Raw genomic sequence first — 23,737 nt, 5'->3', positions numbered from 1 at the left:
CTCGCTTCTCAACTGTCAGGGCAGCTCTCATCTTGGTTTCCTGTGCTTCAGGGTGGGGGAAAGCAACTCACAAAGTTCAAGGAAAGTGGCCTTACGCATGCAAAAGTTTCGCAGCCCCTGTGAATCATCCCATACCTCCAATACTCTGTGGTCCCACCAGTTTGTGCTTGTTTGCCAGGCCCAGAATCGGCGTTCCACTGTATCAGCCAGCCCCACTGCCGCCATGATGTCCCAACTGCTTTCAGCAACGTCTGTGTCCACGTCTCCCTCACAATTGTCCTCGTGCTGGCGTCTTTTAGCCCAGTTCTGCACATACTGCAGGATAATGTACGAGGGGTTTACAATGCTCACAACAGCAGCGGTGAGCTGAGCGGGCTCCATGCTTGCTGTGGTATGGCGTCTGCATGGGTAACCCAGGAAAAAAGGAGAGAAACAACTGTCTGCCATTGCTTTCACAGAGAGAGGGAGGAAAGGAGCGGCGACTGATGACATGTACCCAAAACCACTCTCGACAATGTTTTACCCCCATCAGGCATTGGGAGCTTAACCCAGAATTCCAATGGGCAGCCGAGACTGCAGGAACTGTGGGATAGCTATCCACAGTGCACCACTCCGTAAGTCAATGCTAGCCACGGTATTGAGGACACACTCCGCGAACTTAATGCTCTTAGTGGGGACATACACAATTGACTGTATAAAATCAATTTCTAAAAATCGACTTCTACAAAATCGACCTAATTTCGTAGTGTAGACATACCCTGTCTACCCCAAAAGAATATGATGGAAGTTTTCAGGGTACTAGCATCTGCTCTTCACACAAATCCTTAAGATCTCTGTTTCCCATTGCAGGGAACTGAGAATTACAGTGAATTTGTGAGAAATCACAAATACATTTGTGATGACATTAGCAGTTCCAAATAATAGACTGGGAATGAATTCCCTGTGGAAATCCTGAGTTAATAATGATATAAGTTAGATAAGATAAGCATATATGAAAAAAATAAAACAGAGCATTCCACAAACCTTTGCAGAATATTATTTCTAGGAACATCTTTAAGAAGAAAATCTTAAACATTTTACTTCCCCCCTTAATAAATACGAAAGCATCAGTGATGTCCATGAAGTTTCCTTTACACATTCCTCATATAAACTACTAACTGCACAAGGAAATCACATGATATAACAACAGTACCTCATCATTAAGTTAAAGAAATAGAATTCAAAACTATTTAGAAGGTGTTCATATCCTTCCTTTCAATAAAATTGAAATTCATGACCATAGTCAGCCCTAGAGAAGTTGAGTGCAACTCCACTGAAGACAATGGAGCTCTGCCTCTTTATCTTGGCGCTAAATTTTGCTCCTATCTAATTAAAAGGACCCTTGCAACTTAAACATCATACTTTATCTAAAACTATATCTACTAGTGTTATTGTAACTGAAAATTAGAGGAAAAAAGTTACTTCTTGTTAAGTTTAATTTTGTTCAATTGATAACACTTGGTATTTAGTCAATTTCACTGTTCCTCTTCTATAAACTGTCAGTTTCCCCCATTGTTTGTGTGGGTCTGTAAAACAATAAAGAAGAAAAAACAGGGCAGGGGGGGAAAAAAAAGGGAAATGTAACTGCAAAACCACAGAGGTTTAAGGAGACTCATGCAGATTTAGTACCAGAAACTACTTTTAACTCTTTTTTGAAACAGACTAGATTTCAAGTTGACAGTATCCATTTAAAGCACTGTAAATAAATATAATGGGTGAATCCCATCTCCACTGAAGTCAATGGGAATTTTACCCCACATATTTAAGACAAAAAGGCAGAAAATATAGTACAACGGCTATAGTAGAGATGGTGATCAGTGAACTAGCAAATATTGTCTGTCCTATTAAATACCAGCAACATGACTAAGAATCACAATGTAACAGTATAATAAAACAATTGCCATATTAGGTATTAATAGGAGTATCCTATGCAAAACAAGCAAGATTACTCCACACAATTAACAATCTGCTAACTTCCCCATAAACAATTCCTAAAAACGTAACTTTAGTGTTCCAAATTAGAGCTCCATATCAGGCCTAATCTGTATATTCTTTTCTCTCACCTCTCCATCCTTTCCTCACCCCACCCCCCCAAATTCAAGGTTTCCTTCCCCCATTCCGTGTGTGTGTGTTGTCCATGTAGACTGCAAGTTCTTCAGGGCAGGGATCTGTTTTAGTCTATCTGTAAAGTACCTAGCAAGTTTGGGACCCTTTCTACATAAATAATAAACCACGGTACTAATTAGGCTTCATCAGGGGAAATGCAATCATCTTGCGACACGTTTCAAGAAAGGCAAATGAAGAGAGTTCACAGATGAATAACGAAGATTATAAAAGTTTTGGAAAATAACAGAATAATGTTCACTCTAGAGAAAGGAGCAAAGAAAGGCAATGTTATATGACAGGGTCCTGTTATTTTCATTGAGCAGTGAGGACACAAGGAATACTGGGCTAAACTGGGAAATAAAGAAGTTACATAATCATCAACCAGGACCTAAGGCAGCTCTAATCTAGACAGCCCCAGAATGCAAAGGTACCAGAAAGCAGTCCTTGTCCTGTCTCTGAACTGAGGAGAAGCTTTATGTGGAATGCCAAATTGGGCCCAAATGTATCTATTGAGTTTAACTCTTGTGAGTCTGTCTAGTTACAGCATGACAGGTTTCAGAGTAGCAGCCGTGTTAGTCTGTATCCGTAAAAAGAAAAGGAGTACTTGTGGCACCTTAGAGACTAACACATTTATTAGAGCATAAGCTTTCGTGAGCTACAGCTCACTTCATCGGATGCAGAACTGTATGCATCCGATGAAGTGAGCTTCTGCATCCGATGAAGTGAGCTGTGGCTCATGAAAGCTTATGCTCTAATAAATGTGTTAGTCTCTAAGGTGTCACAAGTACTCCTTTTCTTTTTATAGCTACAGCATGTGTCTTGTTTTAATGCTATTTCTTTCTCTATTCTTAATCTTTGTTTTAGAACATTTTAGTCATAGACTGTTGAAACAAACGCAAAGAATGTGATCCAGTAACTAGGTCAGCCTTCTGACATCTTGTGAGAGGGAGAAAATGGCATCTATCTTGGAGCACTGGGATGAGCGTCATGACAATGGAACCAAGTGCTGTGGCTCTTCTGAATGAGTGCTATCCAGATGCAGCTGAGACTGGAACAAACACTTGAAAAGCCAGTGGCTCATGATGAGTAACAGCAGGTATAGTGAACAGAAGCTTACAAACATTCATGACATTTTAGTGGACGTAATAAAGAGAGTTATGATAAGCTAGATGTTTTAATAAGGTTTTTGAAACAAGTTACACGCATCACACCTGCCTTCTTTTTGCCCTTCCTATCATCTTGTCACCGACTGCACAAGAGCTTTCTCATCAGTAGCTGGTGCCATATGGCACACTACGGTACCTCTCTGCCTCAAGATCTCATCTCAAAACATCTTCCCCAGTCCCATACTGTGACCTCTTAAATATCAGCAGAGGCAGAGAGAAATTTGCTCCCTACCCACGTTATTTAACCCGTTACGGTGCTCTAAGGTTTAGCTTCCCCCACCCAACAGGTGACTAACATCTCAGGTCAGTGTTTACGTTGGCAACGAACACGACTCGCTGCAGAAGGTGCCACTTTTCTGCCACTGCCCCCCGCACCAGGCGCAGCCCCACACGTGCTTTCACATACTGGGAGCAAGAAGAGCGCCCAGGGTCGCCTTGTATTTCTGGTAGCACGCAGCCGCCGTTACCGTGGTATCAGACCCCGGGGCCGCCACGCGCTGCAGGACCCCCCGGGGCTGAGGGGAGCGTTCGCCAACGGGGCGGGGGAGCCCGATGCCCCATGACCTGACCTGACCTGACCCGCCCCGCCCACCCCTCCCCTCCCCTCCGGTCAGGCCCTGACCTCCTTGTCCGAAGCCTTCTCCCCGACCCCCAGCAGGGCGTAGAGGTCCAGCTGCAACAGCTCCTTATCGACCGCCATCTCCACTCCACCCCCACAGGCCCAGGCCCAGGCCCAATCCCAGGCCCCTGGTTTCCCGGTTCCCCCTGCGCCGCTGGGCCTGGTTATCCCCGCCTCCTCGGCCCCGCACCCCTCGCTGCTGGGAAATGTAGTTTCTCCGGCCTCCCGACTGACCTCTGGTTCTTAGAGCCCTTCGGGGAAAGAGAACTACAACTACCATAATGCCCCGCGCGGCCCACAGCCCACCGGGAAGGTCTCTCTCTGGCCAACCGGCAGAATCACTGCTCCCGGCAGGCTCTGCGCAGCAGGGGGTATGCGCATTGTCTTGGGACGTGTAGTTTTCTATAGTCCTGCGGAAGGGGATCGGACGGGGTGGAAGGACTACAACGTCCGTCGCGCTCTGCGCTGCCAGGGCTGTGTTCTTGGCTATCTCGGGTGTTGGTGGGATGTGAGCAGCAAAGTTTCCTAGCCGTAAGCGGCAGCATTAACCCCTTCCGCTAGAGTCGGTGAGGCGAAGGGCGGGGGCTCAATAGGTGCAAAGCCCTGTAGCTTGGGAGCCGTGTACTGAGTCGAGTGGGGTTTGCACTGATGCAGCCTCTGCGTCCAGACTCTCGCTGTGATTACTGTTGGTACGCTACGGGTATAGTATTGCAGCTTTCCGGGGCACCTGATTTGGACTGGGAGCTTCTGGGACCTGGGATTTTTGTAATGTTGTGTGTTTGTATGTTGTGGAGCACTTTGTGCTGCCAAATACATAATAGTTTTATGGCAACGTATGTTAAAACAGGAATTAAATCTCTGCTTTGGGGAGGTGGCATCCTAAGTATGCAAACTTGTACAATACAAAGACAGTGGATGTTGTTATTGCTAATGGGCTTTGCAGAACAAGGCGATTTAGACTGGCAGTGATTTGGAGGAGATGGAGAGCACTTGGTGTGTCTTGTCCTTGCTTTGAGCTGTCAGAACATAGTCATGTAAGAGAACAGCAAATTATAATGTTATTTATTGTTAACAATAATGCTTTCATTAAAAGGTTGTCTGTAAAAGTTAAGCAAGGATCAGATCCTTTCTCCTCCTCTCTCTGCTGAAAGAATCTGGAACCATCGTTTCTACAACCAAGCGTGCAGCAAGTAAACTCTGAAATGCCATAATTCATCATTTCCCCCAACGTGCTCCTCCCTTTGAAGGAGAAGAATATTCCAGGACAGCTCCATCTGGACAAATAGACAGCTTCCGGGGATAAACTATTTCTTTTTGATATATCTGTGAGAGAGTGAGCGTGTGTTCTCCATTAGCCCTATGGATAGAAGGTGTTATGGCTGTGCTTCCAAGTTTACCCTCTTCAGGAAAGAGGCAAGTCTCTCTTCAACACTGGATACAAGATCTGGCCCTAAAAAGCCAGTTAGGCAGGCAGCTGAGTGAGTTTCCTCGTGGCAGCATTTGATCAATGCCATCTGAAACGCCAACAGTTTGAGGCTCCTCATATCAGAAATAGTAACCCCACCTCCCACTCTCTGCTTTACATTCTACAGTTCAAACCTGCTGAGCTTCCTTGGCTCTAAGCACATGTTTTTTGTGTGTCAGTGTCATTGTTTTCCTTAATTGTATATTAATGACACAGGCATGTTAACCTCTCTGTGTTTAAAACATATAGGAATTGCTATAACACAGTGGTTCTGAAACTGTGAGTTGTTACCCCATTTTAATGGGGTCGCCAAGGCTCGTGTTAGACTTGCTAGGGTTTGGGGCCGAAGACAAAACCCAAGCCCCACCACCCAGGCCCAAAGCCCGACCCTCATCGTCTCGGGCGGCAGGGCTTGGGCTTTGGCTTTGGCTGTGGCTTTAGCCCTGGGTGGTGGGGCTCAGGCTACAGGCCTCTGTCCAGGGCTGAAGCTCTTGGGCTTTGCCTCCCCCAACCCAGGGCGGCGAGGCTCTAGCGGGCTCAGGCTTCAGTGCCCCCTCCTGGAGTCATGTAGTAATGTTTGTTGTCAGAAGAGGGTTGCGGTGCAATGAAGTTTGAGAACCACTGCTATAACAGTACAGACTTATGGTCCATGTAGTTCAATGTTCTCCAGATACTTCAGAAAAAAGAGTGAACCCCCCCCCCACCCTCTTACTATACTAGGGGAAGAGATGGTATTCCTGACTCCAGCAGGTGATCAGCTTGTGTCCGAAAGGCTGATACTCTTACGCTGTTTAATCTAGCTAGTGTAGCTGCAACTACTATTCTTATTCATACAAATACTTAATTTTCTTTTTAAACTTACAAACTAGCACATATCATATCTCTGAAGTACTTTTGATGTGGAAGTTGCTCCTGCCTGGTGCACATCCAGAGAGATTCAGTGTATATTTCACAGTGTTTCAGCCAGCCAATGAAACTCTTGCACTTCCTTGTTTCTTCTCAGTGTGGGTGCAAGAACTGTGGGCGGGCATTTTGCTCAGGCTGCCTTGGGTTCAGCGCCATTGTTCCCCGTTACGGGAATGCTCAGCAGAAGGTGTGCAAGCAGTGTCACGGGGAGCTAACCAGGTAAGGTGGGAGACTTGGGCACAGTCTGTGTGTTTATATACTCTTTTTTGTTTGTTTGTTTGTTTCAGCCTCTGGTGTCACAGTGCAGATTTTGATCCACTTCTCTTTTTATAACTCCACTTTACACAGCCACATGTATGCTGTCCATAAACTGAAATGCCAAACTAGTCCTTTACTGAGCTGTTACCATGTGGGTTTCAGTTCCAAGTATCCATACAACTGTATAGTACAGGGGTGGGCAAATTTTTGGCCCGAGGGCCACATCTGGGTATGGAAATTGTATGGCGGGCCATGAATGCCCACGAAATTGGGGTTGGGGTGCGGGAGGGGGTGAGGGCTCTGGCTGGGCGTGCGGGCTCCAGAGTGGGGCCAGAAATGAGGCATTTAGGGGGCTCTGGGCTGGGGCACAGGGAGGGGGTGAGGGCTCTGGCTAGGGATGTGGGCTCTGGGGTGGGGCTGGGGATGAGGGGTTTGGGGTGAGGAGGGTGCTCCGGGCTGGGACCGAGGAGTTTGGAGAGCGGGAGGGGGATCAGGGCTGGGGTAGGAGGTTGTGGTGCAGCGGGGTGGCTCAGGGGTGCAGGCTGTGGGCGGCACTTACCTCAAGTGGCTCCTGGAAGCAGCGGCATGTCCTCTCTCTGGCTCCTATGCAGAGGCGCGGCCACACGGCCAGACCACTGGCCATGGTTCCCAGCCAATGGGAGCTCCAGGGGCAGTGCTTGGAGTGGGGGCAGCGTGCAGAGCAGAGCCCCGTGGTCGCGCCTCCACATAGGAGCTGGAAGGGGGACATGCTGCAGCTTCCGGGAGCCGCGTGGAGCAGCTCCCAACCCTGCTCCCCGGCTGGAGCACTGGAGCGGGGCAAGCCCCAGACCCCGCTCCGCAGCAGGAGTTCAAGGGCTGGATTAAAATGGCTGGGGGGCCAGATGCGGCCCACGGGCCGTAGTTTGCCCACCCCTGGTATAGTAGCTGAGCAGCTTGGTGATAAGGTGATTGGAAGTGTTGTCACTAAATCAAAAAACAAACAAAAATAATCCACCTTCACTGTTTCAGAGGCCTAGATGCCATGTATAATCTGAAGATTTAAAGTTTGTGGGATTGATTTGGTTGTAACAGAAAAAATATTCACAGTCTTCCTGCTTTGAAAGCCTCAGATGCACAGGTACAGGTTGCATAGTTAAGCACACAAATCAGGACATGCAGAGTTAAGATTAGCACATAATCAGGTAACTCAATATGTTGTAATATATAATTATTACATATAATTATAATAATTTGTATTCTATAACCATTTCTGTAATATACAATCATTATACAAGATAATATAATACATTTTAAAACATTTGTTATATAATTTTGTATTTTGAAAGAGATGTAAGGCACATCTCTTTCCCAAGGCTTCCCACTGATCCTGAGCTAGGAGAACCCAGAGCCTTTGTCCCCAGGTCTCTTTCCATTTGCTGTCTCTTTCTAACTGCAGGCTGCTGCAGAGAGTGGTGTCTGTGCTCCTCTTATTGTGGAATACTGATGACATGTTTTAAACCAAGTAAATTTTTACTTTTTACGGCAATGAGTGCCATAGCCATGTGCATCATAATTTCTCTAGGTTTGAAAGAGAGAGGATGTGCGGTTGTAGCATTATCTGGACATCTGTCTCAGGTCTTTGTTTTACAGTGGGATGTTTGTTTTTGCTTTCCAGAGGAGTGTCTCGGACTAGTACAGCTAGATGGTCTCCACCAGAGAACTACAAAAAGTGAGTTTTGCTAGTTAGTCCAGCACATTTGAATCTTTAGGTGGATATTCTTTTGGTTCTTTGCTTCTCTGTTGAGACTGCCACCAAGAAGGTGGGCTTGTGACATGGACACTTCTCTGCTTGGAACTGGACTGAGAACAGCAGCTCTTTCAGTAAGGTCACCAAACAGCCACCTGATGATAATGACTTTTGGCTGCTATACAGCAAGGCTGAATTCAAACCTGTGATCTAGAACTGAAAGGTTCCATGTTTCATTACTAATCATCTAGTCTACTTTTTGACCATTTTATATCAGTGCTTCTGTGAGAGGAATGGTTTTCCTTAGTCCTTGGGAGGATCTCTGCTTCCCCAGACCCAAATCCATCCTAGCAAAGTCAGGAGCAGGAATAAAAGAGTTTCCATATTCTGTCCTGTATCATCTTTCCCTAAATAACATGTTTGTAGAGGAGCTTGCAGAAGATGCCTTCATAATTCGTGTTCTAAGTGCCTGCTCCAAGTTATGCTTGTTTTTTCCCTCGTCACAGGCGTGTAGCAGCTCTTGAGGCCAAGCAGAACCAGCCGATGGGTTCGCAGAAAGGCCCAGTGAAACCCCAATGCCAGAGAGGCTCCAAATATCAGGGGCTGTCAAAGGAGGATCGAGCTATTGCAGAGCGGCTGGAGAGGCTTAAGGAGGAAACAAAGCCCAGTGAGTTTGATAGTACGGTGTAAGCTTCCTACATCTGAGCAGAGGTTCGGTTGCTGCTTCTGAGCTGTACAAATAGCAAGGGTGGACTGCACACTCACAACAGTCGGTGCATTTGAGACTAACCTCCAGACATGGAAATTGATGGGAGAAAGCTGCCCATGGGAGCCAAGTCCTGCCCATGCTATCAGAGCAGTGGGTACCTGGGCCCCATTCCCTGGGCTGCTGCTCTCCGGCGCACACATTTTGCTGCCCTGGACCTCTGCTTTCTCACTGGTTTGCATGGTTCAGTCCTTATCTTGTATGTCTTGACACAGTGAAATAAGCTGCTTGTTTACATCTGTCCTGGGCATGTCCCTGGGCATGGTAATGTTAGGAACGAAGTGAAGCAGGGGACTGCACATGGTGCTGTTAGTGTGTGGCCAAACTGTTGTGCAGAGGTCACACATGGGAACGCTTTGACTGAAGTACTGGTTCCTGCCAAGAGCAATGCAGGGCTCCATGGGACTACACTTTGCCCATTCCTGCTTCCAGGAACAAACAAAGGAAAGCTGATTTCAGCAGGCAGTTCTAGGATGCTCGAGTGGGAAACAGCAGCAATGGACTGTCTGGCTCCAAAGTGGGAGGTGGAACATGCATTTCACTTTCACTCCTCTAGTTAGGTTGGTGCCACAAACTTCATGTCTGGGAGATCTACAGGGGAGGAGGCAGTGGCTAGAATTAAGTGGTGGATGATAGCATTAGACCAGTGCCCTAATCATTTCAAGGTACATGAGTCACACAGTAGCAGAACTCTTGTATGTGGACATAGTAACTGAGTGACATTGCTGTTTTTATTGGGGTCCCATGGAGTAGACACCCTTTTTTGGAAGAACACATTACAGCAATCAAGAAAATTTTAAGCAAACCACAGGGGATATTGGTCATGGCTCTGGCCAATTATCCCTGGCTGTGATCAGTGAAGTGAGGGAGGCTTTGCTTAGCTGTCCAGGGCCCCATTCTCGAAAGAAAAATATATTCCAAGACACTAAAACTATAAAAGCCATTTGCTTGCTGTAAACAAACAGAGTTGGTTTGAATTGCAGAGTCCATCCCATCTCAAGCTGAGATAGAATCTAGGCTTGCAGCACTGAAGGATGACCCCAGCAAACCCATTCCATCCACACAGGAAATGGAAGACCGTCTGGCTGCCCTGCAGGGAAGAGCCCTTCCAACCAAAACTCCCAGACCGGTAAGATCCCCTGGCCCCCTTATATCAGTTCATGGGTTTCTCTATCTGAGGTCTTCCAGTAGTTGTAGTATCCCAAGAGATTTCAGAGGCATAAGAGGCCCTTCCTCCTACTTCATCGACTCACGTCCACCTTGCTGCTCCAGAAATATGCTCATTAGCTCCCAGCTTGTAGTATAAGAGTCCATTGTCATGCTCCAGAATTGAACTAAGGGCACGTGTTCTTCAGCTTGATGAGGACTCGGAGATGGTGGGCCCTTTGTGGCACTGTCTCACAACTGATTGTTAGTTTAGTTGAGAAAGGAGCTTCCCTCTCTGAGATTCAGGTGAGACTTTAACAGTTAGGCTGTTAGTTGTTTTATGTGGGTGGACTTGGCTTGAGGGGGAGCATTGTCTGGAGGTTAGAACCTGGCACCAGGAGTCAAGAGTCCAGGATTCTAGTCCCAGCTCTGCCATCAGCTTGCTTTGTAACTTGGAGAAGAAATGTGTGGCCTGATTTTCGGAAGTGCTGAGAACACACCACTCCCATTGAAGTCAAAGGAATCTGTGGGTGCTCCCCACCTCTGAATAGCGAGCTATTAACCCCTCTCTGCTGTAGTTTTTCCACCTATGAATAAAGGTGATAATACTTGCCTATTTCTGAAGGTTGATATGTTGTTCACTCGTGCTTTTAGATTCTTGCTTGAAAGCTGCTATATCAGCTCAAGGCATTCTTATTAAATAATGAAGCAATCAAATGGATGGCAACTTAAAAAGAACAGATTAATAATAACTAATTTGGAGTGAGACAGGAAGAAATTTCCTCTTGAACCGTGGTAAATACGAGACTATACCAGAAGTTCACTTGTCAAAAGAAAACAAACTTTTATGAACTGATCAATGAAGATAAAACGTGGCTTCTGTGTAGAGAGATGTCAGAAATGCCTTCCAAGAGCGTGGCACAGCATCCCAAACGGTGAATAGAGTGCCAAATGTGTAAAACAATATTTACATTGAGACACAGCTGGGTCACGTTTAACCCCAAATTTAGGTGGTAGTGGTTTGTATGTTTAAACTTAAAAAAAAAAAAAAAAAAAAACTTTTCCAAAACTGAAGTAGGACATTTGCAAAAGTTTCCATAACTTAAAAAAAAAAGTGCTCCTCTACAATATTGACAGCTCAAATGTTGTAGCCTAGTGGTAGGAGACACAAACTTGAAAGTGAAACTGAGCAGGAATTAAAGTGAAACTGGTTAGCATTCATCGCAACTTTCATTGCATACTGAGAGAAATGCAAAATAGATTAACAACGTCAAGTGTTGTTTAAAACATGAATGTGGACTTTTTAAAAAAAAAACAAACTTATTTTTAACTGGACAGGTTCCCCTTAATGATCCATATAAAATGTACTGGACTATTTCATATATATCCATATAAAATGTACTGGACTATAGTGTATTTACATTTTATGGCCAAGATTTTTTTAAAAATTGGTACTAACTTTAGCCTCCTAAGTCCATAACTAGTTGTAAGTGGCCTGATTTTCAAAGCTATCTGTTTATCTTAGGTAATTATATGTCCTCTATCACTGCAGTTTCTTTAATGTATTTATCCTCACAGCACCCCTGGGAGGTATTGAAGTGTGATTATCTCCATTTTACAGGGGAAACAAAGGCTCAGAGAGATTAAAGGCTTGTCTACACGTAAAACACAAAGGCAGTACAGCTTTTCCACTGCAACACTTCAGTGTAGACCAGAGGTGGGCAAACTATGGCCCGTGGGCCACTTCCATCCTGTGGGACTGTTCTGTCCGGCCCCTGAGCTCCCAACTGGGGAGGCTAGCCCCCGGCCCCTCCCCCGCTGTTCCCCCTCACCCGCAGCCATGCAGCAGCACGGCTTGCGCCCACCCACCTCCCAGGCTTTCCAATAAGCCTGTCCTGCTGCTCTGAGTGGCATGGTAAGGGGGCGGGGAGGGGGGGGTGTTGGATAAGGGGCAGGAGGTCCCAGGGGGCAGTCAGGGGACGGGGCGCTTGGATGGAGTGGAGGTTCTGGGGGGAGGGTGCGGTCAGGAGACAGGGAGTGAGGGGGTTGGATGGGGGCGGGGATTCTGGGGGTAGGGCAGAGATTGGGGGTGTTGGATGGGGGCGGGGATTCGGGGGGGGCAGGGATTGAGGGTGTTGGATAGGGGGTGCGGTTAGCAGCAGGGGGTCCCAGGAGGGGGTGGTCAGGGGACAAGAAGCAGGGAGGGTTGGATGGGTTGGGAGTTCTGAAGGGGGCGGGAAGTCGGAGGGATCGGATAGGGAGTGGGGGCCAGGCTGTTTGCAGAGGTAAAGCTTTCCATACCCGGCCCTCCATACCATTTAGCAACCCTGATGTGGCCCTCGGGCCACAAAGTTTGCCCACCCCGATGTAGACACTACCTACGCTGACAAGAGGGATTCTCCTTTTGGCAAAGGTAATCCAGCTCCCTGAGAAATGGTAGCTAGGTTGATGGAAGAATTATTCTATCAGCCTAGCACTGTCTATACTGGGATTTAGTTGTTTTTTCAATTTAGGGTCCTAGCCACTTTCTCTCCTTTTTCAAAACAATTTCCACTGACTTATATGGTTGCCCAACAATTGTGAAAATTGGTCCACTTATTCTGGTGCCTAAATGTCGGGCGCAGTGTCACAGTAGAATCCGTATCAGAGCTGGGATTAGATCGCATCAGTTCCTGGCTCCCAGTTCTGTGCTTGGATTAGCCGGTTGACTTCAATAGAAGCTGTGCGAGCTCAACATCTCTGCAAATCAGGCCCAATGCATGTCAAGTTGGGCACCCAAAAATGGAGGCACCTGGCATTACTGGACGCTTTTGAAAATTTTGGTCCTAATTAGGATAGTCTCATAATAGGTTACACAATTTTTCAGATTTTTCAATTTGTCTCCTTCCATCACCTGTTTAACACTCTCCTACAGCTTTCTCCAACGTGACCTCTCTCTTTTTCCAGGTGCACCAGCCCCCTGATACCAGAACCCAAGTCCAACAGTCTGATGATCTGTTGACCCAGCTGGCTGAGGAAGTTGCCATTGATGAGAGTTCTAGTCCAGGAGCCCAGCCTCAAGGTATCGGTTATCATTGGCCTCAAACAGTTTTCCTTAAGGACACTACATACACCATGATGTGTGTCCTAATGAGAAGGAAGCAGGTACCTCCGAAACCACCAGGCTTAAAAGTGTGCCAAGTATCCTGCCTTATCCCTACCTCCCCCTTACCAACACACAATGTTGACCAAGAGCAGAAAACCAGACCTATGTTGATTTGTCATTGTCTCAGCCCGTGTGGTTATGTTTCCCCTTTCAATGGTAATCTTGTTGGATTATTTTTCTCTGGTTTTTTTATGGTAGCCCCGTCTGGGGAGGAACAATTTTTAGAATTTCCAGTCCTTCCATGTTCTATTAGATGGTTCACATGGTAGTAGTCAAGATCTTGAGACGCTAGTCTGGCCAGAGCCATGCCCAACATCCCCTGTGGTTTGCTTAAAACTCTCTTGATTGCTGTAATGTGTTCTTCTCAAAAGGGGGTGTCTTCCATGGGACCCCAATAAAAACTGCACTGTGACTTAGTTACTATGTCCACATACAAGGGTCCTGCTACTGTGTGACTCATGTATCTTGAAACTCATCAGTAATTTTAGCTATGGAAAAGAGAGAGCTGTGCAGTAGAACAGCAGACTTCTCCACAAGATGAGACAAGAGTTCTGTTACTCTTAGCCCATTCTTTTAATGGCATGTGCTATGCCTGGAGGTGGTTGCCATTGTAACACCTACATGCTTTGTCTGGCTGTTTTCCAGCTGTTAATACCCAGACCCTGAATGATCTCAATCGGAGAAGTCAGAGTGGCATCAGCACTGCTGATCTGGACCCAAAACAGCTGGAGGAGGAGAAGAATAAACTTCTGGCAGAGGCTGCTGCTGAGCTGAGGGAGGAGAACACTAGGGAGGAGAAAATCCTAGAAGTTGCAAAGAGACTGGCAGCACTCAGAGGCCAGGACCCCGAGAAAGGTGAGTAATAGGAAGAAACACTAGCTTGTGCTGAAGAAGAAAAGGACGTTGTTAGCTTGGTGGTAGCGTCTCTTTGTCTTGTTGGGAGAAGTTGGTGCCTTTACATGAAGATTAACCTCCATTTAGCAATGGGAAGCAGTTACAGCTTGAGGGAATCACGTCTCTACTAGAAATGGACGGTCCCTTCATGACAGGATTTGGAGTCCAGTTGTTAAGCTGTATGGAGTAGTCCAGGATTATGAAAGCTAGGGGTTAAGGCCCATGGGTGAAGCTGTGTAGATTAACTCCCTTTGCCCCATACCCAGCCTACAGCTAATTCCAACGTGCCAAGACTTGTTTAATTATGCCCCTTAAAATACATTTTTTTTCCTTCCTCCACCCCCAACTTTTAAAAATTTGAAAGAAAATGTTATCTCCCTTACACACAGACCCATCCCAAAAGGAGATGCCATTGTGCGTTCCCTTCAGTGTACCATCTGCTTTGCAAAAAAACAGAACTGGGTCGAGGGTTGTGATGCAAGATCAAATTCAACTCCCCATGCCGAGCACAGACAGCGTCCTTTGAGATGTGAAATGGCAACAGGTGCTATTCAAGTGTAGCTCACTGTAGCCTCATAACCTTCCACTCCTCTTGCAGTTACTCTGGAAAACTACAAGCTCCCTGATAGTGATGAGGAGCTGACGGAGGAAGAAGCCATTCAGCGAGTCCTAAAACAGGTCAGGATCAGCTGTTGGGACTCTGCTTGCTTTCCTTTTAAATAATCCTAGCATTTTTGTTACTTATTCAGTGTGCAATGACCCTGTTGTTTGTCCCTGGGCCAGGGTCTTGCTCTCTCAGATCTTTCACGTCTAAAACTAACTCCTCCTCAAAGTGGTTAGCAGAGCAGTTCTGTAGCCCAGCTGGCTAAGGTTGCAGACTATGTTCTGTCACTGTGTGCATCTGACTTGCCCTTTCTTGGTTCCTTCCTGTGTGGATATGCGACTTCCCTGTCTCAAGAGCCCCATGTATCTCTGGAGTTTGCCACAGAATGTAGGTCCTGCTAGCCGTGGAGTACGCAGGCCCGTGCCAGCCTCTTGTGTTTTTCCCTTTCATGCACACATTTTCTCTCTTTCCCCTTTCTCTCTTGATTGTTACTCATCTGACATCCCTGCCCCTAAGCAGGAGATGATACAGTGCAGCTCACTTTATAAAGGCAGTTCTCCCTCCCTGCAGACCTCTTAGCTATAACATTTGGGCATCTCTAGAGAGTTTTGAGATTAAGAGAGGGGAAAGAGGTTTTGCTCCAGGAGAGAGGCTCACATAGGAGTTTGAAGCAAAAGACTTCTTGCTTTCTTTTGTTCCCAGCTCACACAGGAAGCAGCTCTGGATGAAGCAAGCGGCTTCAACATCCCTGCTGATCAGGCCACCCACCCAGCAACCTCACAGCAGAACACACCCAAGAAAGCAAAGCTAAAGGTCTGTGAGCCAGTCAAACCCTCTTGAAATGACCTGTTCCAGTTCCTGATACAACACAGCTTAGTGTAACGCAAATCTCAGTCCTGCTCTGAGGCTGCCTTACAATGGTATTTACGGTACTGGAAGTTCCCAAAACCAGAGCATGGCAAAGAGCTACCAACCAGCTTTCCCTAGGTTGGCAGGATGAGGAGGTGAATGTCTCAACTGGCTTTTCCAAGGCCAGCCAACACTGACTGTACTTTGCCTCTGCCCCCTGCTGGCAAGCTTTAACAGGGCTCTCTATCTGGAGCATGGCTCCCTGAAAACCAGCTATCTGCAGGACTGAATGGCACCCTCTGCAATCAGAGGACCTGGTTGGCATATAGCCAGCAGGGAAGATACAAGAGAAGGGATTCCTAACCCATCAGTGTAATTACACAGAACATAAACTACAGTCTGCTACTAGAGAGCCTGATCCTGCATTGCTGCGGTCAGTGGGAGCTTTTCCACTGGCTCCAATGGGTGTAGGATCAGGCCTGTAGAGAGCAGTAGTAATCAAGTAGCTCTTATAATGTCAGTGGAGGGAATTAGTAAAAGGATGCCATATATTCATGGCAATTCCAGCCTGTAGCATAGCAGCATGCACACGCTCTCTGTTACATGTCAGAAGAATGAAACGAATCTGTGATCTCCATGTAACTGAAGTATCCGTCCTCAGTGGGAAAACATCTTTTAATTACAGAAGTGATCAATGTGTCAGTGTTAAAGCTTTGTTACCCTGACCTTTCACGATCATTAGTGTGAATATAATTATATTATTATAAAAACAAACTTACCATTAGAGCTGGGCCAAATTTTTTTGACCAAAAGATTTTGCAGATTTGTCTCATGTGCCAAATGGTTTTAGTTGTGGAAAAAAGAAAAACTCTCAGAAAACTGAAAAGTTTAGTTTTCTGACACTTTCAAAATGAAATGGTTTGACTTTTTTTATTCAAAACAACTTTTTCATTAGAAATTTCCTTTAATTTTATTTAAAAAAATAAAAACCTTAATCCTCTAAATCTAAAACAAAGTTTTCATTTCAGGTAAAATTAAACATTTCATTCAACCTGAAACAAGATTGTTTTCAACTTTTTGGTTTTGTTAAAATGTTCAAAAGAATTTCGCTTTGGATCAACCTGATCCAAATTTTTTTTTTAATTGTAACTGCTACCAAATGGAAAAATCAGTTATTCACCCATCTCTATTTATTGTTTTGCTAGGAAACTGTTTTTGCAATCTTTGAAGAATGTTCTGACGCTTTCTCCAAATAGATATGTGGCTTCCGGAGTGCTAAGGTTCTCCCTATGGCTGCTTTGCACCATAAAAGAGTCAAGGCAGGTGAGGTAATATCTTTTATCGAACCAACTTCTGTTGGTGAAAGAGAGAAGCTTTCAAGGTCCGCAGAGCTCCTCTTCAGGGCTCTCTCATCAACAGAAGTTGGTCCAATAAAAGATATTACGTCATCCACCTTGTCTCTCTCTCTCATATCCTGGGAACAACAAAACTGTTATCAGCGCAAGGGCAGTATAAATCTAAGGAGACCGATGGTCTCGTAGTTAAGGCATTGCACTTTGGAAATTTTGAGTTCCATTCTGAGCGCTACCACAGAATTTCTCTGTGACCCTGGGCAAGTCACAGAGCCTCTCTCTGTCTCGATTCCCCATCTACAAAGTGGAGAGAGAGTAATACTTCCTTTCCCCCACCCCTTGTCTGTCTGGGCTGTTTAGACTGTAAGCTCTTTGCAGCAGGGATTGTCTCTTCTTGCCTGAACAGTGCCTTGCCCAGTGAGATCCTGGCTGGGGCCTCTAAGTATTGCCATTTGCCACAACAAAGATAATAACTGTAGGTGGATGATGATGGTGACATCAAAGAAGTAGGAGAAACTATCTGCCTATCAGGAAGATAAAAGCATATGAAATCTGGGTGGGAGCATTTATTTTTTAGTTAGAGAATTAGGTAAATGCATGTGAAAACAAGTGCTTGGACTCCAGGCAAGCTTGCTGTGCAGAGTTTGGTGTCTGCAAAGGTTGGACACCCTTGATGTAAAGACACTGAAGTAGTATATATGTAAGTGCTGTATGTCTCTGTTCTGGACAGAATCACAATGTAAAAATCCTCCCCAGTTGCTGTCCCAGGTGAGACCATCCTCACCCAGCATAGTTCAGTCTAATTCTCCTAAATTATCCTAATCTGACCCCTGATTTTTATTTATCTGATTTATTCCGGTATTAGATCCAAGCTCCAACTGCCACAGCTAGTGCTAAGAAACCCAGCCCAATTGCTAAGGCAGAAGACAGTGATGATGAGGAGTTACCATGGTGTTGTATCTGCAACGAAAATGCCACATTACGCTGCCATGGCTGTGATGATGATCTCTACTGCCAGCGATGCTTCCGGTAACAGCGACAACGCCTTTAGGCAAGAGATACCCATCAAGATGAAACCTAGTTCTCCATGCCAAGTTAGAATAACAGAAGTGTAAGATTAGAAGGGACCTCGAGAGGTCATCTAGTCTAGTCCTGCCATGAGTGCAGGGGACTGAGTATTATCTAGACCATTTCTGACAGGTGATTGTCTAACCTGCTCTTAAAACTCCAATGACTGAGATTCCACAACCTCCCTAGGCAATTTATTCCAGTGCTTACCCACCCTGACAGTTAATTTTACCTCATGTCCAACCTAAACTGCCCTTGCTGCAATTTAAGGCTCATTGCTTCTTGTCCTATTCTCAGAGGTTAAGGAGAACAATTTTTCTCCCTCCTCCTTGTAACAACCTTTTATGTTGCATGGTTTAGTGTGTGTTTCTTCCACTAAATGGAAGAGCCCCTAAGAGAAGGAGAAATTTGAGAAGTTCAAGAGTCAGATGGTTATCTCGGCCTTTCAGGATATAGTTTTATAGCACGATTAGCTAAACTAGCTAGCATGGAAGTACAAGCACTATCCTCATGCTTCAGGGCATAAACTGGGATCAGGAAAAAATGTTCCTTTTGTACTATAGTATTGTGTGCTCTAGGTGTATCATGGTGAGGATGTTATGCCTTTTTCTGAAGCATGTTACACTAGCCACTGCTGAAGGCAAGATGCGCGAGACCATTGTTCAGGTTTGGCAATTCCTGTGGTTTGTTAAGGATATTGAAGGATTGGTCAGAACAGATTGTCACTGGCAGAGAGATCAGCTAGGAGGAAAGTGTGGGATCTACAAGGATAGAACCATGGCCTTAGACCATGTGAAATTTCCGTTTTTGTTTTTTTTTTTTTTAATCTGGTGGTTCCTGAAGCACTTGAAATTGGAGAGTCTCTACATGTTATGTACCAAAAGCTGCTAACTCTCAGTTGAGCAATGCAATAATTGCAACTTTAACTTTTAAACACCTAAGGCAGGGGTGGCCAACCTGAGCCTGAGAAGGAGCCAGAATTTACCAATGTATATTGCCAAAGAGCCACAGTAATAAGTCAGCGCCCGCCCACCATCAGCTCCACCCCCCATTCCCAGCACCTCCCACCCACCGGTGGTCCCACTGATCAGTGCCTCCCCCTCTCTCCCTGCACCTCCCGATCAACTGTTTCGTGGTGTGCAGGAGGCTCTGGGGGGGAGGAGCAAGGTCATAGCAGGCTCAGGAGAGGGGCGATAAGGGGTGGAGTGGGGGCAGGGCCGGTGGCAGAGCCAGGGGTTGAGCAGTGAGCACCCCCTGGCACACAGGAAAGTTGGCACCTGTAGCTCCAGCCCCGGAGTCGGTGCCTATACAAGGAGCCGCATATTAACTTCTGAAGAGCTGCAGGTGGCTCCGGAGCCACAGGTTGGCCACCCCTGACCTAAAGGTTTTGCATTCTGGCAGCATGTTATAAATCTCTGGTTTAAGAAGCTATTTTCCTTCAGTGCAAGACTGTTCTGTCTGGGCTTCTAATTTATTTTCATCATTATTTCTCTTTCTAAAGCACTGGAGTTGCTTGATTTCCAAGGGTAGTGTTGAATGGACAGTGACTAACTTGAAGTGTGAAACAGAAACCAGATGGTAGATTGAGATGATCTCTGATGTTCATTCTGTCATTTCATGGCCTGTTGGTGGCTCTGCAGAGACCAGTGCAATGGAGGGGGCGGTGAGAGAGAATATATTAAAATAATAAGGACATGCGTAACTGGTAATGCTAAATAAGGTTAAGGAAAAACACATCAGCCAGATAATGGAGCTGTAAGAGGCAGAGATGAGAAAAGCAGCAGAATGGCAGGGTATTAAATTAAATCAGCTGTACGCTGAAGATCAGGGTTTGTGTCTTCAGTCAATAAATAATCCTACCTGCCTGAAAATGAGCAGAAATTAATTGAGCTGGGATTTTGCCCTCTACATTTCATTTGCAGTGCCATATGCAACAGATTATAATCACAGCTCTTATTGCATGTCTCTTACCCACTGTCCTGAGAATGTATCACTAATTACATGAACATTTCAGAGAGACCCTTTGTCATTTCTCTCTCCAGAAGTCAGAGGACAAAATGAAGTTTTCTAAATTAGCAGGCAGTCTTCCTCTCCATAAAGAACTTTCCAGGGCGATGTTAAAAAAAAAAAACAAAAACCCTCAGCTGTCAGTCTTAATACAGCCAATGGTGGCCCAAGGGAGAATTCCTCGGTTAGTTAAATGTGTCAGTGGGGATTATCTTTTGGTTGCATTAGTTGGATGAGGCTCTATGCAGCTGCTACTGCTGGGAAGGCCAGTCTGCACAACCTACCATTGCTAAACGCCATCTTCAATTCTTGTTTGCCTTTCAGGGAAGGCCATGATGAGCTTGACCGGAAGGAGCACCGCACATCTAGCTATCGTCCTCCTCGTAAGCAGAAATGAGTCCATGAGCTGTGGAAAGGGAAGAAGATGGAAAATGGAGATACAGAGGGAGTTGTCAAGATGGGAAGAGTTCAGGCAGACATGCACTTGCTACCAAAACAGAGGACCTCTTGAACAATTCGAGGAACCTCTGTAATTCCAAAGAAGCTTGGCGAAAATGTGACTCCCCTCCCCAAACATAGCCAGGGAAATATGGCTGGGAGTGAAGCATATGCTCTGCATACATGAGAGTTTAAACCAATGGAACATTAGAAAATGGATGAATTGGTATAAATGTAAATAGCATGAGTTTAAACCAGGGGGTATTTGGATGATGGTAAAGCCAGGGAAAGAGCATGAATTTAAGCCACTGTGAGGCTGCGTGATGAATAATTTCCTGCTTTTACTAATAATTTACACATTTTGTTCAAAAAAGATGACAAGGCAAGTTAAATTAAGAAAAGATAAAATTCTTCAAGGCTTGATCAGATATGTGATAAGAATCTCTGAGGTGTAATAAAGGAATGTGTATAGGGAAATCTCTTGAGAATTTTCAGAAATTGTCTTACAGGGTGTCATCCTGCAGTCATGCCCTATGACCTCAGTTCCAATGCCAGATGGATCAAAAAATGAAATGAAAGGACTTGCTGTTTTTTGACATACTCTGTCTCGATTTGAGAGGCCGTGAGCTGACCTAAAACTGTAGTGTAGCATTTCTGGGGGCTTGCTAAACAGCAGCTGGGTTCAACCACAGTAGCGGCTGCATTTTATTGGTGGATGATGTCATTCCTGTATCTGAAAAGCATTCTGGAGTCCTTCAGGATGAAAGGTGCTTTGTAAATGTAAAATACTAATAATGAGCTGAATTCTGTTGTCAAATAGGTGTGTGAGAATTCTGTTGAAGTCAATGGGAGTTGCACACATTTGTCTGAGAGCAGAATGTGGCCTGATACAATTATTAGAATCTCTGGTAGACTAAAGATACCACCCCCTGCTATCTCCACTACCCCCACATATTTCTGTTCCTATGAATGAATATGTTAAATGGAGCTCTATTCCTGCCTATCTCTGGTGCCTGTTCTTGTGCACGTCACAGATCCCTAAGACCAAAGTTGTTGGTCATGCACTGACCTGGCAAAATTCACTCTCTCTAATATGGTTCTGAGTAAGCCATCAGTGGCTGAAGTTCTGTTTATATTAACAGTGGCAGGGCCTAACTCCTTAGTACAGAGCTTTGGGATAGCTGAATAGGAAAGGTACTGGATTATGATGATGTAATGGTGACAAAAAGCCCAGTACTCACAAGATGATAATAGACAGTTCCTGGTCTGAGGAGGTTACAGTCTAAAAGATTAAACCAAGATTCATGTCTGGGTTTTACTGTGTAGGAGTGAGAGCCATTTCATAATTATTGGACTGGAATGATTACTCAGATACCTAACCACCCACACTTACAGAAAGTGACTGCCTTGTTCCCTTTGTGGCTCAGTATTTTCAGGGGGAGAGGGGAGTAACTGCTGTTCAAATGTCTGCTGTCTGTTTGATTTTTAAGAGGCTTCTCTCTGTACTATTTGTCCAGACTGCTCCGGCAGTAGGTCTTAAGCCTGACTCCCCTCCAGACATTCAGACTATGTGCATTCAATTCTTTGCTTCACAGCTACTTCTCTTAAACACCTCACCCTGACCTGTGGGTTATTTATGCCTAGGTGAGTCTCAGCACCGTCCTATTGAACTTCCTGGCTTCCTCAGCCACAGTTGAACTTGTAGCTATTTATACAGTCAGCCAGGGTGGCCCTGTGCGCTCTGCCAAGTGAGTCTCATGAGGAAAGCAAGTGGTAGGTTACAGCTTGAGCCAGCCTGTTGGCTTGCCCAGCTTTCCAAACTGGTTTCTGTGGGCTGATCTTGTTGAACACAGAAAGGCATGTCCTGGAACTGATGTTTAATACCTAGTCACGTATGGGAGCGTCTCTTTATTTGCTTTGGTCACACAGACTGACCCTCGCCTCTCCACAGAAAATGAACTTTTGTGGATGCTGAACCCTCTGCTTGCAATAATGGGCCTTTTCTGTGCAACCCTCCCCTTGAAATGTATTAGACTCCATCACTAGCTTATCAACTTCTGTAGTGTGGGGAAAGAGGGCGGTCTGCAGCGGGGTAGACAGACTAACCTTTTTGGTTGTCTCTTTGGGAAAGACAAATACTGTGAACCTTATTTAAGCATGCTTTAAAAAAGAGTTGTATGGCTAAAGCCCTGAACATCTTTCCATTATCTTCAATGGACTGGTGTGGTGTTATCCTTGTCCAGTGCTTTGAAAATACACTGGTAGGTGTTTAGATTAACTCAACAAAAGCCATGAAATCCTGAGTAACAGCTGTGCAAATGAAGGGAGAGCACTATATCTGCAAAAGAAACAAAATTGGTCTTGTGCCCTTTTTTGCTTCTTTCTGAGGGATAGAAAGGGCCTGAAAGGGTTTTCTGCCCAGAAAATTTTGATTTTTCTGCATCTGAAATATCAGATCTTGCCTTTTTTTGCTGGAGAATTGAGAGTGGTTATGACATCAGAAGAGTTAAAAACGAATATTTGAGAGGGGAGCTCAGAGGTGTTATTAGGAGCATGATTTAGGGGGGAAATCTTTATTTCATGCACATGGGTCAAGATACTCAATTGTAATGTGTAAACCCTAGATAAATACAATAAAACACTGCTGGAAACATTCTAATCAAAAGAGGGGGTGTTTTTAAACAAACATTCCCATGCAATACTTGCAACTCCCTCCTGGCAGGTTTGGGCTAGTGCCTGAGAACCAGGATAATAAAAGTAACTAGAAACTGATTGTAAACAACAGCAAAATTGGCTAGTCTATTTTCATGGCCTAGGCCAAAATAAATCCAATCAATAAATAACAACATACTGTATTTAGATTTTAAGAATTCTTTCCATTGAAAAAAAGACTTGCCATTTTATAAGTTTTTTTTTTTAAATATGATTTTTTAACTTTAACAGATCCTCTTAATTTCCCCTCTCTCCTGTATTGATCTGAGAAATCAGAATGGATTTTTGGAGCGGTTCCTGGCTGATAGGCAAATATATTTTGAGACAGAATTTTAACATTACTTACCTAAGTCCCTGAGTTTTTCCAAGACCCATATTCATGCTAGGGCTTGCCCTGAATTGTTGCTGTGTTGTGGGGGGTTTCATTTAGAGTTTAGGTCTCCAGCACTACCATGTTTGGGGCTGGTACAC

The 23,737-nt window shown here is 45.2% G+C and overlaps 2 protein-coding genes across 8 annotated transcripts in view; one reads left to right on the top strand and one right to left on the bottom strand.

Moving 5' to 3' along the window:
- The window catches only part of DNAJC17 (DnaJ heat shock protein family (Hsp40) member C17), a 29,999-nt gene extending 25,912 nt beyond the window's left edge, over positions 1-4,087 (bottom strand). For both annotated transcript variants that reach the window (XM_048852682.2, XM_048852683.2), the window contains exon 1: positions 3,934-4,087. In XM_048852682.2, the coding sequence (XP_048708639.1) occupies positions 3,934-4,011 (78 nt within the window). In that variant the 5' untranslated portion in view covers positions 4,012-4,087. The remainder of the gene's footprint in view (positions 1-3,933) is intronic.
- Positions 4,088-4,329: 242 nt separating this feature from the next.
- Positions 4,330-23,205, top strand: ZFYVE19 (zinc finger FYVE-type containing 19). 6 transcript variants are annotated; one of them, XM_075129698.1, is made up of 13 exons: positions 4,330-4,619; positions 5,024-5,343; positions 6,399-6,520; positions 8,214-8,267; positions 8,792-8,952; positions 10,035-10,180; positions 11,819-11,914; positions 13,144-13,258; positions 13,988-14,197; positions 14,835-14,914; positions 15,543-15,653; positions 17,907-18,092; positions 20,441-23,205. In XM_075129698.1, exons 2-12 carry the CDS (start codon positions 5,290-5,292, stop codon positions 18,072-18,074), a joined length of 1,317 nt encoding a protein of 438 aa, XP_074985799.1. In that variant the 5' UTR covers positions 4,330-4,619; positions 5,024-5,289; the 3' UTR covers positions 18,075-18,092; positions 20,441-23,205. The 6 variants fall into 6 exon arrangements, with proteins under 6 accessions (XP_074985799.1, XP_074985798.1, XP_074985797.1 ...); XM_075129697.1 differs by having other exon boundaries at positions 4,331-4,461; positions 17,907-18,070; XM_075129696.1 differs by having other exon boundaries at positions 4,331-4,619; positions 17,907-18,070.
- Positions 23,206-23,737: the final 532 nt, after the last annotated feature.

This window comes from Caretta caretta, chromosome 6 (genome assembly GCF_965140235.1).
Source record: "Caretta caretta isolate rCarCar2 chromosome 6, rCarCar1.hap1, whole genome shotgun sequence".
Classification (NCBI taxonomy): Eukaryota; Metazoa; Chordata; order Testudines; family Cheloniidae; genus Caretta; species Caretta caretta.
This window is presented reverse-complemented; position numbering and strand designations above follow the sequence as displayed.

Coding starts and splice junctions, on each gene's coding strand:
- ZFYVE19 (XM_075129697.1), top strand. CDS start 5,290: ATGGATAGAAGGTGTTATGGCTGTGCTTCCAAGTTTACCCTCTTCAGG. Junction 14,915..15,542: donor TTCAGCGAGTCCTAAAACAG/GTCAGGATCAGC, acceptor TTTTGTTCCCAG/CTCACACAGGAAGCAGCTCT. Junction 15,654..17,906: donor CCAAGAAAGCAAAGCTAAAG/GTCTGTGAGCCA, acceptor TTCCGGTATTAG/ATCCAAGCTCCAACTGCCAC.